The 13,440-nt window shown below is 40.0% G+C and overlaps 2 protein-coding genes across 9 annotated transcripts in view; one reads left to right on the top strand and one right to left on the bottom strand.

Moving 5' to 3' along the window:
• The window catches only part of RAD51C (RAD51 paralog C), a 39,978-nt gene extending 28,755 nt beyond the window's left edge, over positions 1–11,223 (bottom strand). For all 5 annotated transcript variants that reach the window (XM_045069972.1, XM_045069971.1, XM_045069973.1 and 2 more), the window contains exons 1-4: positions 11,027–11,223; positions 7,933–8,191; positions 7,097–7,263; positions 3,687–3,820 (exon numbers count right to left, since the gene is read on the bottom strand). In XM_045069972.1, the coding sequence (XP_044925907.1) occupies positions 3,687–3,820; positions 7,097–7,263; positions 7,933–8,191; positions 11,027–11,144 (678 nt within the window). In that variant the 5' untranslated portion in view covers positions 11,145–11,223. The remainder of the gene's footprint in view (positions 1–3,686; positions 3,821–7,096; positions 7,264–7,932; positions 8,192–11,026) is intronic.
• Positions 11,224–11,255: 32 nt separating this feature from the next.
• Positions 11,256–13,440, top strand: part of TEX14 (testis expressed 14, intercellular bridge forming factor) — a 125,984-nt gene continuing 123,799 nt past the window's right edge. For 2 of the 4 annotated variants that reach the window (XM_045069970.1, XM_045069969.1), the window contains exon 1: positions 11,257–11,818. The gene's annotated coding sequence lies outside the window, so the exon portion shown is untranslated. Of the gene's footprint in view, positions 11,819–13,440 lie in introns of all 4 variants that reach the window. The other 2 variants (XM_045069968.1, XM_004747278.3) reach the window with 2 other exon arrangements.

The raw sequence follows: 13,440 nt of genomic DNA, 5'->3' as shown, positions 1-13,440 counted from the left end.
GGCTTGAATTCATGACCATGAGATCAAGAGTGACATGCCCCTTCACTAGCAAATTTTATAAAACATTTAAAGAATTTACACTAGGAATGCCTGCATGGCTCAGTCAGCTAAGCATCTGCCTTTGGCTTGGGTCATGATCCCAGGGTCCTGGGACAGAGTCCCAAGCCCCAGATCAGGCAAACTGCTTAGCAAGGAGTCTGTTTCTCCCTCTCCCTCTGCTCCTCTCCTTGCTTGTGCACTCTCTCTCTTCCTCAAATAAATAAATAAAAAGAATCTATACCAATTCTTCTCAAACTTTTCCAAAAAACAGAGGGAATACTTCTGAATTCATTCTATGAAGCCAGTATCATACTGATACCAAAGCTAGATAAAGACATCACGGTAAAGAAAACTACAGACCAATTGCAGATGCAAAAATCCTCAACAAAATACTACCAAATGGAATCCTGCAGCATATTAAAAGGATTTATATAATAATGCTTGGCCAAAGTGGACTCTCAATAAATATTTGATGAATAAATAAATGTGCAAGCCAAAAAAAAAAAAGCAGCTCTATATTCTCATTTTCTTCTAGTGACGAAAGAAATGCTGGACAATTATTTCAAAATTTACAACCCAGTAATTCATCAAGTAGAAAATATGAAATATAGTGGTATATTAATTAAATTTAATTGAATTATGAGGCACCTCGCTGGCTCAGTGAGTGGAGCATGTGACTCTTATCACAGGATTGAGTTTGAACCCCATGTTAGGTGTCAAGAGTACTTAAAAATAAAATCTTTTTTAAGAATTTATGGTTAAATCCACAGATTCAATAGAATCTTTTATCAAAATTCCAACCACATTTCTGCAGAAATGTGGATCGAGTTCACTCATATGGATCGAATTCAGATGAAATTGCAAGAAGCCCTGAATAGCCAAAACAGTCTTGAAAATAACAATGTTGGAAGACTCACATGTCCCAATTTCAGAATATACTATGAAGCTACTAATCAAAACCACGTGATACTGGCAAAGAACAGACATATACATTAATAGAGTCCAGAAATTAACTCACACATCTATGGTCAACGGATTTTCAACAAATGAAACGGATGCCAAGCCCATTCAATGGGGGAAAGAATAGTCTTTTTCAGTAAATGGTACTGGAACAACTGGGTGTCTGCATACAAAATGAAGTTGGACACTTACTTCAGACTATGTATAAAAAAATTAACTCAACATGGATCAAAGTCCAAATTAAAAAGCTAAAGCTAGGGATGCCTGGGTGGCTCAGTTGGTTAAGCAGCTGCCTTCGGCTCAGGTCATGATCCCAGCGTCCTGGGATTGAGTCCCATATCGGGCTCCTTGCTCCGCAGGGAGCCTGATTCTCCGTCTGACTCTGCCTTCCACTCTGTCTGCCTGTGCTCGCTCTCGCTCGCTCTGAGAAATAAATAAAATCTTAAAAAAAAAAAAAAAGCTAAAGCTATTAAACTGGATGGAGTTTAGGACATGCTACTCCAAAATTTGGTACCTTGGCATACTGAGTATCCTTTTAACTATTTATTTATTTGGAAGAGAGCACAAGCATGCACATGCATGCAAGGGACAGAGGGAGAAAGAGAATCTTAAGCAGGCTCCACACCCAGTGCCTGATGTGGTTCGATTCTCTTTCTCCCTTTGCCCCTTGCACTCACACTCTTTCTAAAAAAAAAAAAAGTCACACACTTCAATATGACTGAGCCAGCCAGGCACCCTTAAAGTGGGTTTTTTGTAGTCAACATATAGTTCCATCTTATTTTTTCAGCCACTGGCACAACCTTTTTGAAGGGCAATTTGTGTTTAACCAAAAAAAGAAAAAAAAAAATTGGGGCACCTGGGTGGCTCAGTGGGTTAAGCCTCTGCCATCAGCTCAGGTCAGGTCATGATCCCAGGGTCCTGGGATCAATCCCTGCTTCCCCCTCTCTCTCTGCCTGCCTCTCTGTCTACTTGTGATCTCTCTGTCAAATAAAATCTTTAAAAAAAAAAGTCTCAGAGGAGGCTTACTAAAGTTTGGTCAAAGACAGTCTCTGTCATGTGTAATATTTATCAAGATTAAACATTCACGGGGCACCTGGGTGGCTCAGGTCATGATCCCAGGGTCCTGAGATCAAGCCCCACATTGGGCTCTCTGCTCAGCGGGGAGCCTGCTTCCTCCTCTCTCTCTGCCTACTTGTGATTTCTGTCTGTCAAATTAAAAAAAAAAAAAAAGATTAAACATTCACATACTCTTTAATATAATTCTAATACTTAGAACTTATACCATAAACAGGTACACCTGGATGGCTCAGTTGGTTAAGCATCTGACTTCAGCTCAGGTCATGAACTCAGGTCCTGGGACGGAGCCCCGATCAGTGCTCAAGGGGAGTCCCTCTCCCTCTGCTCTTCCCCAGCTCATGTTCACTTTCTCTTTCTCTCTCAAATAATAAAATCTTAAAAAAAAAAAAAAAAAAAGAGTTTATCCCATAAACATACTTACAAATGTACCCCAAGGATTGTCTCCTTGGATGTAGGGATTATCTTCAAACCATTGTTAATAGTATCTAAAAGGACCACCAATAAGAAGAGGATTAAACAAATTAAGGTACTGAATCTCTTCCCCCTAATTTTATGTAGTAGAATACATAGAATATTCATCTTGTAAGCTGAAATTCTATTTCCATTAAAAAATAACTGCCCATTTTCCACTTCCACTCAGGGCCTTGTAACCACCATTCTATTTTATGTCTGAGTCTAACTACTCTTCACACCTCATATAAGTAGAATCATACAGTGTATCTTTTTTTGACTGGCTTATTTCATTTAACATAATGTCCTCAAGATTCATCCAAGTTGTACCATATGTCAGAAATTCTTTTCTTTTTAAAGATGAATACTATTACATTGTATGTGTATACCACATTTTGCTTATCCATTCAATGGACACTTGGGTTGCTTCCACGTTTTGGGCAATATGAATAATGCTGCTATGAACAAAGGTTTACAAATATCTCTTCAAGACCCTGCTTTCAATGTTTTTGGTGATAAACAGAGAAGTTGAATAGCTGGGCCACAGGGTAATCCTATTTTCAATTTTTTGAGGAACCACTATATCATTGTTTTTGAGGCAACTGTACCATTTTACATTCCCACCAACAGCAAAAGCACCTTCTTAAAATGAAATAATATGTAGCTGAAAAAAAACGAATGTAAAGGTTTATCCACATGTAATGATACAGAAAGATATGCAAAACACTAAGCAAAAACAGAAGGTGCAAAACCATATTACAGTATTATCGCACTAACAAATACTAAAAATAAATATTGCAACATGTATAAAAATTTTTTTGAGAAGACACAAAAGAAACAGTGAATAGTGGTCAACTTTAGGGAGAGATACTAGGAAGCAGTAGAAGGGAAGTTTTTCCATTTTATACCTTTCTAAATAGTTTGTCAGAAGCTATTCCACCATTACTAGAGACAAAACATCTTTCTATATTATTTCAATTTCTTACTTTGGGCATAAATTATATATGAATATATGTTAAATGTGTATAAAAGTAAATTGTAGGACAAGGAAGAAAGGTTTTTGAACAGACTTATGCCACACTATACTTATTTTTCAAGCTAATCAAACACCTCCAAAGATATTCCAAAGGTTAGCTGTATTTCAGTAGTTTGAGCCATACCTTTGAGTGTTCTGAAAGGAAGTCTGGAAGGAGATAAACTTGTGCCAACAGCTCTGTATAGTCACGACAACGAAAATAGTAAATATGGGAAAGAATATTTTCCAGAGTGAAATCCTCCAAAGCTTTTGGGTGCTCTAGAATAAACAAAACAATCTTTAAATAAAGTAATCAGTTTTACTTGTTTTGATATATTGGTGATTGTAGGAAAACAATACATTTGAGTAACAAAATGCTTCACTGTGAATAAGAGAACTATTCACTTTAATTCAAAGATAAAAAAATTAGAACAAAATTACTATAAACTACTCCTACATAATTCTTGACCTCTTATTTTCACCTTCTCCACTATTTCCTTATATGCTAGGCTATCTAGAAATTGTTTATACACATATACAACTCGGGTTTTAAAGCCTACCTTTTCATATTTCTAGTTATTTGCTTCCATTAAATAGAAGTAACATAATGGAGTTTCTCTTTTCTTGTTTTTTTTTTTTTTAACTAGGATTGCAAATTAAGAGTTTAAAGGGAAAATGTTCAAAAGCAGCATCTTTTTCCCGTATGATAACTTTTTCCCATTATTACTATAGCATAATTTGATATTTAAGTAGAAACAATGTAAGATTCTCCCTAGATTATATATTTTTTAAAAAACCAGTTTTGGGGGCACCTTGGTGGCTCAGTGGGTTAAAGCCTCTGCCTTCGGCTCAGGTCATGACCCCAGCATCCTGGGATTGAGCCCCTAGGGCTCTCTGCTTAGCAGGGAACCTGCTTTCCCCTCTTTCTCTGCCTACCTATGATCTCTGTCTCTCTGTCAAAGAAATAAATAAGATCTTAAAAAAAAAAAAAAAAAATTTTGGCAGGGTGCCTAAGTGGCTCAGTTGGTTAAGCATCGACTCAATTTCGGCTCAGGTCATGACCTCAGGGTGTAGAGATGGAGTACTGCATCCAGCTCTGCACTCAGCAGGGAGTCTGATTGAGATTCTCTCCCCCTGCACCACCTTGCTGGTGCTCTCTCAAATATATAAATAAATAAATAAATCTTAAAAAGAAAAAATGGTTTGGTTTTATACATATTACAGAGAGAAGCCAGTTTAAAATTATTGCACTTTAAAACGTCCTTAAGATTTAACATTAAAAGGGCGCCTAGGTGGCTCAGTGGGTTAAGCCGCTGCCTTCGGCTCAGGTCATGATCTCGGGGTCCTGGGATCGAGTCCCGCATCGGGCTCTCTGCTCGGCAGGGAGCCTGCTTTCTCCTCTCTCTCTCTGCCTGCCTCTCTGCCTACTTGTAATCTCTCTCTGTTCAAATAAATAAATAAATAAGATTTAACATTAAAAAAAAAAACAACACAAGAAACTAAATTTCAGAAAGCACTGCCTATTACAAATATAAAGGTTCGTTTTTAACCATTTTTAACCAAAAAATAACAGATTAATCACAGCAATCACTTTATAACCCAGTGCCACACCTATAATATTCACAGTAAGGTTTTAAGACACTATTACAAATACACATTGTGACATGGGTAGTTTTAAGGCCTTTCAGTAGATATACTGGTCATTAGTTAAAAAGGACACCTAGGAGTACCTGGGTGGCTTAGGTGGTAAAACATATGCCTTCTGCTCAGGTCATGATCCCAGGATCTTGGGGTAGAGTCCTGCATTGGGCTCCCTGCAGAGGCTTCTCCCTCTCCTCTACCCCTTACCACTGCTCCTGTTTGCTCGCTCACTCTGTCTCTCACTCTCAAATAAATAAATTAAATCTCTAAAAAAAATAAAAAGGGGCGCCTGGCTGACTCAGTTGGTTAAGCAACTGCCTTCAGCTCAGATCATGATCCTGGAGTCTAAGGATCAAGTCCGACATCGGGCTCCCTGCTCAGTGGGGAGTCTGCTTCTCCCTCTGACCCTCTCCCCTCTCATGCTCTCTCTCTCTATCAAATAAATAAAATATTTTAAGAAATAAAAATAGGGGTGCCTGGGTGGCTCAGTGGATTAAGCCTCTGCCTTCGGCTCAGGTCAAGATCTCAGGGTCCTGGGATCAAGCCCCACATCAGGCTCTGTGCTCAGCGGGGAGCCTGCTTCTCCCTCTCTGGCTGCCTCTCTGCCTACTTGTGATTTCTCTCTCTGTCAAATAAATAAAATAAAATCTTAATAAATAAATAAATAAATAGGACACCAAGTACTCATATAAAAATTAAAATATCCAGCTATTACATTCATTTAAAGGGAATACAAGCATCTTATGAAAAGTATTGTTTTTTGGGGTTTTTTTTTTAAAGATTTTGTTTATTTATCTGACAGAGACAGTGAGAGAGAGAACATAAGCAGGGTAAACAGGAGAGGGGAAGCAGGCTCCCTGCTGAGCAGGAAGCCCCACATGGTGCTCAATCCCAGGACCTTGAGATCATGACCTGAGTTGAAGGCAGACGCTTAACAACTGAGCCACTCAGGCGCCCCAAAAAGTATTGTTTTTTTAAATTACTAAAGAATGAGGACAGGACAATAAACTAAAACAGTCAAACCAGAAACCATTTAATTAAAAAGTAGTTAAAAAAGCAAGAAGTTGGGGTTCCTGGGTGGCTCAGTGGGTTAAAGCCTCTGCCTTCGGCTCAGGTCATGATCCTAGAGTCCTGGGATGGAGCCCCACATCGGGCTCTCTGCTCAGCAGGGAGCCTGTTTCCTCCTCCTCCTCTCTCTCTCTGCCTGCCTCTCTGCCTACTTATCATCTCTGTCTGTCAAATAAATAAATAGAATCTTTAAAAAAAAAAAATTTAAAAAAAAAAGCAAGAAGTTAAATACCTTTGAGTATTTAAATTATTTAAATTGAAATTACCTTTATATGTTTTCTTAAAAAAATCAAACAATAGTTCCATATGAGAAAAATTTTAAAAACTTAACACAGTCATGAAGTCAATTACATTCTACTCAGAACCGCCTAAGGTCAATCACCTTAATGTTCTAAATATTTCCAACATGGTTTTTCAAAGCTATCTTCAGTGGGAAACCTGGGTGGCTCATTCAGCTGGGTATCTGCGCTCAGCTCAGGTCATGATGCCAGGGTCCAGGGATCTAGGCCCCACCTCTGGTTCCCTGCTCAGCTGGGAATCTGCTTCTCCCTCTGCGCCTCCCTCCACTCGTGCTTGCTCTGGCTCTCTCTCTCAGATACATAGATAAAATCTTAAAAAGAAGAAGGAGAAGCAGCAGCAGCAGCAGTGAAGGCCATAAGAGAAGAAGAAAAGGGAAAAGGTCAGTCTAGGTTGTGGGATTTCTAAGTCTAAAAGAAAGATCGGAGAGTTTAACACCAGGACACTGTCAAGTCATTAAGATTCCCGTTCCAAATGGTTTCCTGCTGAGGCTTGAGAGGAATGTTAATCACTTTTATTATATAGAAAGAGGATCACTTGCTAACTTACCCCCTCCCATATGTGTTTCTGCTGTAAGGTGAAGGTGCTGAATGCAGGCAGTAGCAAGGTCTACCACTCTATCAACCATAAAACTTCCTTCAGTATCAATAAAAACTGCTTCACCTTCCACTCCTCCAAAACATTCTGGTATCTGCACATCTACTGCCAACTGCATACTGTCAAGAGAAAGCTAAATGACCAAATCATTATCATAATCATCTCAGGCAGTGTTTTCAAACTCCACATCACCACCCATTACGTACCACATTAGGCAACAGATATGGCTAACTTTCTGCTCCAAATATATGTGAATCAACTGATATTTGGATTAGGGGGAGGGTGTACCCATAAAACCATGATTAAGGACTTTTTTAGTGGTTTTTAGGTCTTTGGGAATGAAACCCTTCCTCATACTAAACCTACCTTCAAATATATCCTCAGGAATTAATATTAAAAAAATACAATAAATATATGTATTATAATACACACACATATAAAATACATTATAATAAATACAACATTCATATTTTATACTATGTTATATATAGTATGTAATAAAAATATAATAAAATAGAAGACCACCTGTTTACCCTAATGATCACATTACAATGTTGCAAAAGAAACATTTTTGGATACCAAAATAATTATACCTATTCAAAGATGCAGTACTGAAGTAACACAAATGGTAAACTGATTTTTTTGTGTGTGCAAGCATACACACACAAAAAATTAAGAGCACATACATGCATTTTTGGGCTCCTGAATGTACACCCACAGCACCATATTCTATTACTTACATAAAATGTCATTAAGCCTACCCTTAAGAAGAGAACATTTTACTTTACCATAATTGTGTCTTTCCAACACCCGGTACACCACAAATTTCTGTTGTTTTGGTTAAGGGTATTCCACCCCCAAGAATATTATCTAGTGCTGAACAGAAGGTAATTATGAAGCTCTGGGTATGCTCCTGCTCAAGAAGTTCCAGTGCTGTACAATTCTTGCCTGACTCAGCTGTAGCAGTGTATCTTGATTTAATTGTAAGACATTCTCTTCTTAAAATCTGTAGAGTTTCTAAGGCTTCCTCTTTAGATATCCCAACTTCTGAAAATAAAAGAAAAAAAAAACAAAACAAAACCTTGAACTCTGATTTTAGAAATTTAAGTCTTAACATGCTTTTGGGTTGTCTTTATTAATTTTAATTTTTAGATAAGAGTGATGCCAAGAGTAAAGAAAAAAAAAACATTCCATTAACTACTGAGTTTTTCAAGTTATAAAGGCATTTATCTATATTTTCTTACCCTTTACATACTTAAAGAATTTACTTATTACCTCAAAAACAGAATTCAGAAACCTAAACCTCTAAAGCATCTGAGTACCTACAAGAATATCTCAGGAAGTAGAAATAAAAATGTACTGGCAAGGCGTGCCTGGGAGGCTCAGTTGGTTGTGTCTGCCTCCAGCCGAATATGAGGCTCCCTGCTCAGTGGAGAGTCTGCTTCTTCCTCTCCCTCTGCTGCTCACCCTGCTTGAGTTCTCAAATAAAAAAATAAAATCTTTACTTTAAAAACAAAAAAAACAAAAAACCTGACAGTCAGTCCTTTTACTATCTCTTTTGGTTTTATGAAGTCATAGTTTTTTTTTTTTTTTAAAGATTTTATTTATTTATTTCATAGAGATCACAAGTAGGCAGAGGCAGAAGCAGGCTCCCTGCTGAGTAGAGAGCCATACTCAAGCTCAATTCCAGGACTCTGGGATCAAGACCCAAGCTGAAGGCAGAGGCTTTAACCCACTGAGCCACCCAGGCGCCCCTGAAGTCACAGTTATTTTGATCTAATAAGGCATCTAAATTACTTTTCGAAAGAGAATGAAAATGGCCTCTAACTGCCTAAAACAAGATTTAACTTTAGGAAGTGCATGTGCATGTATTATTCATAATAAAAACTTTTCATAGATATACTATCATGAAAAATTCACATTATCACTCCAAACTTTTTAATGAGAACAATTATTTGATGCACAAATATTTTAAATAATACACTTAGGGGGGCGCCTGGGTGGTTCAGTGGGTTAAGCCTCTGCCTTTGGCTCAGGTCATGATCTCGGGGTCCTGGGATTGAGCCCCCCACATCAGGCTCTCTGCTCAGCAGGGCGCCTGCTTCCCCCTTTCTCTCTGCCTACTTGTGATCTGTCTGTCAAATAGATAAATAAAATCTTTAAAAAAAATACACTTATGCTTCCTCAATTATACAATTTTATTCCTATCAAACAATACGGCTTGGGAAGAGATAATGGCGATTTACAAAACAAGCTGTTAATGAAAGGAATAATGAAAGGCAAGGGTGAAGGGCACCTGGGTGTTTAGTGGGTTAAGCCTCTGCCTTCCTCTCAGGTCATGATCTCTGGGTCCTGGGATGGAGCCCTTAGTTGGGGGCGGCGGGGGGGGACACGACTCTGTTCAGCAGGGAGCCAGCTTTGCACTCTCTCTGCCTGCCTCACTGCCTACTTGTAATCTCTGTCAAATAAATAAATAAAATCTTTTAAAAAAGAAAAGTGAGGGTTACATCACTTATGAGTTTGATAAGGCAGTGCCTGATTTGGTCAGGATATGAGTATAAACTTGGCACTAATAAAAGGCAATAATGGTGATAAGGAAATGAAGATCCTATCCAGTTAAAAAGCAGAAACTCTGGAGTCAGATTCCTTGGGTTTGTAAACCCTGACTGAATCACTTATTATGAAGTTACTAAGTAAGGATGAATTACTTTTTTTTTTTTTTTTGCTTCAGATCTTTCCTTCTGTAAAAGGGGAATGAGATAATACATGTTGAATAGCTGGGCCATCCAAATACTTAGGCCATCCAAATTGCTCTGTAACTGTTAGCTATCATTATCATGCAGATTCTCTCATTTATTTTCTGTAAAACCAACTTGTTGAAAGAAAAAGAGCCCATCAAGCTTTGGGGAATAGGGGTGCCTGGATGGGGTTCAGATGGTTAAGCGACTGCCCTCTGCTCAGTTCATGATTCCAGGGCCCCGTATCTGGCTCCCTCCTTCTCCCTCTCCCTCTGCAGCTCCTCCTGCTTGTTCTAACAAATAAATAAAAATTTTAAGCACACAAAAACGCTGGGAAACAGTATGCAGTGTAAGACTTAAAACAGTTAACATTGGGTCTACAACATTTATTCTTTAATGGTGAGTTTAAACCTCCTTATTTTCCATTGTTAATGGCAAGGACTTAAAATGTTGCCCTATCTTAAGAGCGGTTCTGAGCACACCCTCGTGTAATGCGTACAGCGAGACTGGCCGCAGACAGCTTCATTTTTGTATTCCTCATGATTCAGCGGTTCCTACCAATGTATAATCTACAGTGCTCTGGAATGAGAGGTTTGGGATTTCTCGTTCCATTTTTCCAGCGAATTACAGGAGAGAAGCAATGTCTTCTTTCTGTTGCTTTCTTTCAGGTGCTGGGGATTCTGCTCCCGTTCTTGCCTCTAGTCCTATCACGAATCCTCCAGTTCTCAAATGTAATCCCTTTGTCCCTTGGATTCTGTTACAGCTAAAACTAAACAAGCTGTCTGGGTACCAATCCTAGCTCCACCTTTCCTAGCCCAGTCATCACGAAAAGTAATTTAACCACCTGTTCCTTCATCAGCATATTGGACATAAATAATCCACGTTAACAGGGTTCTTTGGGGTAATAAATTAGGATTCAGCAGGCACGGGCAGAGAAAGCAATTACTAAACGTTTTCAGGACCACAGCTCCAACCATCACAAGTTTAATTGGATTCAAGGAGCGGTTTCACGTCGCAAATGCAGCTTCGGGCGGAGGAAACTGGCGGAGTGTGGATGGAAAGGAAGCCCGAAGGCGGAAGAACCGAGATGGAGGCGGCACCGACGGCGGTCCGTGTGCCTCAACTTGCCGTCAGAAGTCGTTACCTTTGCTGAGCTCGGACGGTTTCATCTCTAGGAGTTCCTCAGCAGTCTGGAAACCTGCAGACACCAGCTTCACCCGCACCGCTGGGGACAGCGGGAAACTCACTAAATCCCGCTGCATTTCAAAGCCGGACGCCTACGCGTACCCAGAGCAGCAAGCCCCAGCCTCAACTCCGTTCGCCCGCCCGCGCGCGCGCCCCGTGACGTCAGACGTAAGGCGGAAGGGGCGGTGTCTCTGGCCTGACTGCACGCGGCCTTGGGCTGAGCCCCTCTCGGGAGAAATGTTGTATTTTCTTGTGTCTGTACCATTTCTGTTGTGAGTCTTACGAGTCCCATGTAGTGTCTCACCCCCAAACATTCAACCTGTAAAAAGATGGGTGGAGACCGCAAGATGAAGAGCCAGGCCCTGACCACCTCAACCCTGGCCTGTTGGGTGGAACCTCAAGGTTATTAGTAAGAATGATCTACTCCCAGCTAGGGGTAATGCACACACCAGCCAGTTAACGGTTTGGCGTATGAAACGGTCATATAAGGATTATTTGGCGTCTGCAGGGTTCCAGTTTCCTATGTTTTCTCGTCGGGTATCCCCCTTGGCTTCCCCCTTCGCCTTTCCAGCCCTCGCCTAAGCCCTCGCCCGCGCGAGGAATTGTGGGCCAGCCCCCCCAACCAGCCACGGGGAGCGCTCGGTGCCCAATCCCCACGCCCACGCACGCCTTCCCCGCGAGTCCAGTCTCAAGCACGGTGGTTTTGGAGACCGTTGGTTCACTGCCTGCCTAACAGGAAAGAGCTGGAAAAGTAAGCAAGTGATGGTCCAGGAGTGGGCTGGGTGTGGGCTCTCGGTTCTGAGAGGGAATAATTGGGCTACAGAACAGCTCCTGCTCTGGTACAGAGGTGAGAAGGGACCCCCTTCTAAAACAGAGAACTTTGAGGGAATTGAGGCAGTTTGGAAGGTGGGTTCCGAAGTCTTTCTTTGTCTAAGTGAGTGTAATTTCTTTAGGGCAGTAACTCGTTTGCTATATTTGGTGAGATTCTTAGCCTTAATTTTTTTCCCCCTAGCTTAAAGGAACTTCCTAAATATTGCAAATCAGAGCTCTTTAAGTACGTAAAATCTAAGAAGGAAACATATGTTGAGCACTTGAGCAAATCCCACGCATTTCAAATGCTCACAACCGTACCAGAAGGAAAACAAGGACACTGAAGCTTAGAGCATAGTTTTCTTCAAGCCAGAATTAAAACCTAGTATCCTTTCTTCTAACCCAAGCTACCTTCAAAGTCGGAGCCCCCTTTGGATGGGGTTTCGGAGGTCGAATTCGAGAAGTGTTTGTCCCCCACTTGGTAGGACAGGGAAAGTCAGGTAGGACTGGTCAAAATGTGGATTGTTTGCCACGCAGTACCTTAACTACTAGTGTGAGTCACATCTGGGCACACAGTGGGCGTTACATAAATGTCCGCAGGGAGAATTCATGCTTATAAAGCAACCAGGGTCTTGCGTGAAGAGACGGTGTTAACGTATTTAAAGATAGTGCTTTACTTGGTTTGCTCACTCAACGGAATGAGTAGTGTTTAGAACTTTGTTTCACTGGCAGTGGAGAGTTAAGAAAGTAGTTATCTCTATCTGTAGTCATATAATTACGTGTTATTAATATCTTATTCTGGGCCTTGAGTTGTCTATAATTATCGTTTTTTGCATCATTCTTCAGATTTCTTCAATACAGTTTGCTCTATAGTCCGCCTTTCAAACTAGGATCAAGGTTTATGAGGTCAGGCACCAAGAGCTAAATAAAAACTATGGGATTTTTATGGAAGGTACACCTTCCTATGGTGTCAAATTCACTCGATTTTTAAAATTTTTTATTTATTATTATTTTTTAAGATTTTATTTATTCATTTGAGAGAGAGAGATAGCAAGAGCAGGAACACAAGCAGGGAGAGTGGGAGAGAAGCAGGCTTCCTGCTGAGCAGGGAGCTGGATGCAGGGCTCATCCCAGGACTTGACCCCAGCAGAAGGCAGATGCTTAACAGACTGAGCCACCCAGATGCCCCTACTACATTTTTTTTTTTAAGAGAGGGAAGAATTGAATGATTTAAGCGGTAAGCCATTTAAAATATTTTATATTAAATAACATATTGTAAAGTAAAATGCAAACATAAAAATAAATTTTTAAATAATAGTAAGACTTTGAAGAATGATCCTGTTTAACCTGGATACTTCAATAGCCTCCTGAAGCCTCCTAAGAATATGTTGTTGTTGTTGTTGTTTTTGTTGCAATTTAATGAAAAAGTTTGAGAGGCACTACTATGGACAAATGAGCGTGGACCTTGAAGTCATACAAATTTGGGTTTATATCACATCTCTGGAAATTACCAACTGTAAGCCTTGCAACAAGTTACTTAGTTTCCTCACCTACAAGTAAAAG

Source organism: Mustela putorius, unplaced genomic scaffold (genome assembly GCF_011764305.1).
Source record: "Mustela putorius furo isolate JIRA1106 unplaced genomic scaffold, ASM1176430v1.1 tig00003962_pilon_pilon_pilon, whole genome shotgun sequence".
Lineage (NCBI taxonomy): Eukaryota > Metazoa > Chordata > Mammalia > Carnivora > Mustelidae > Mustela > Mustela putorius.
This window is presented reverse-complemented; position numbering and strand designations above follow the sequence as displayed.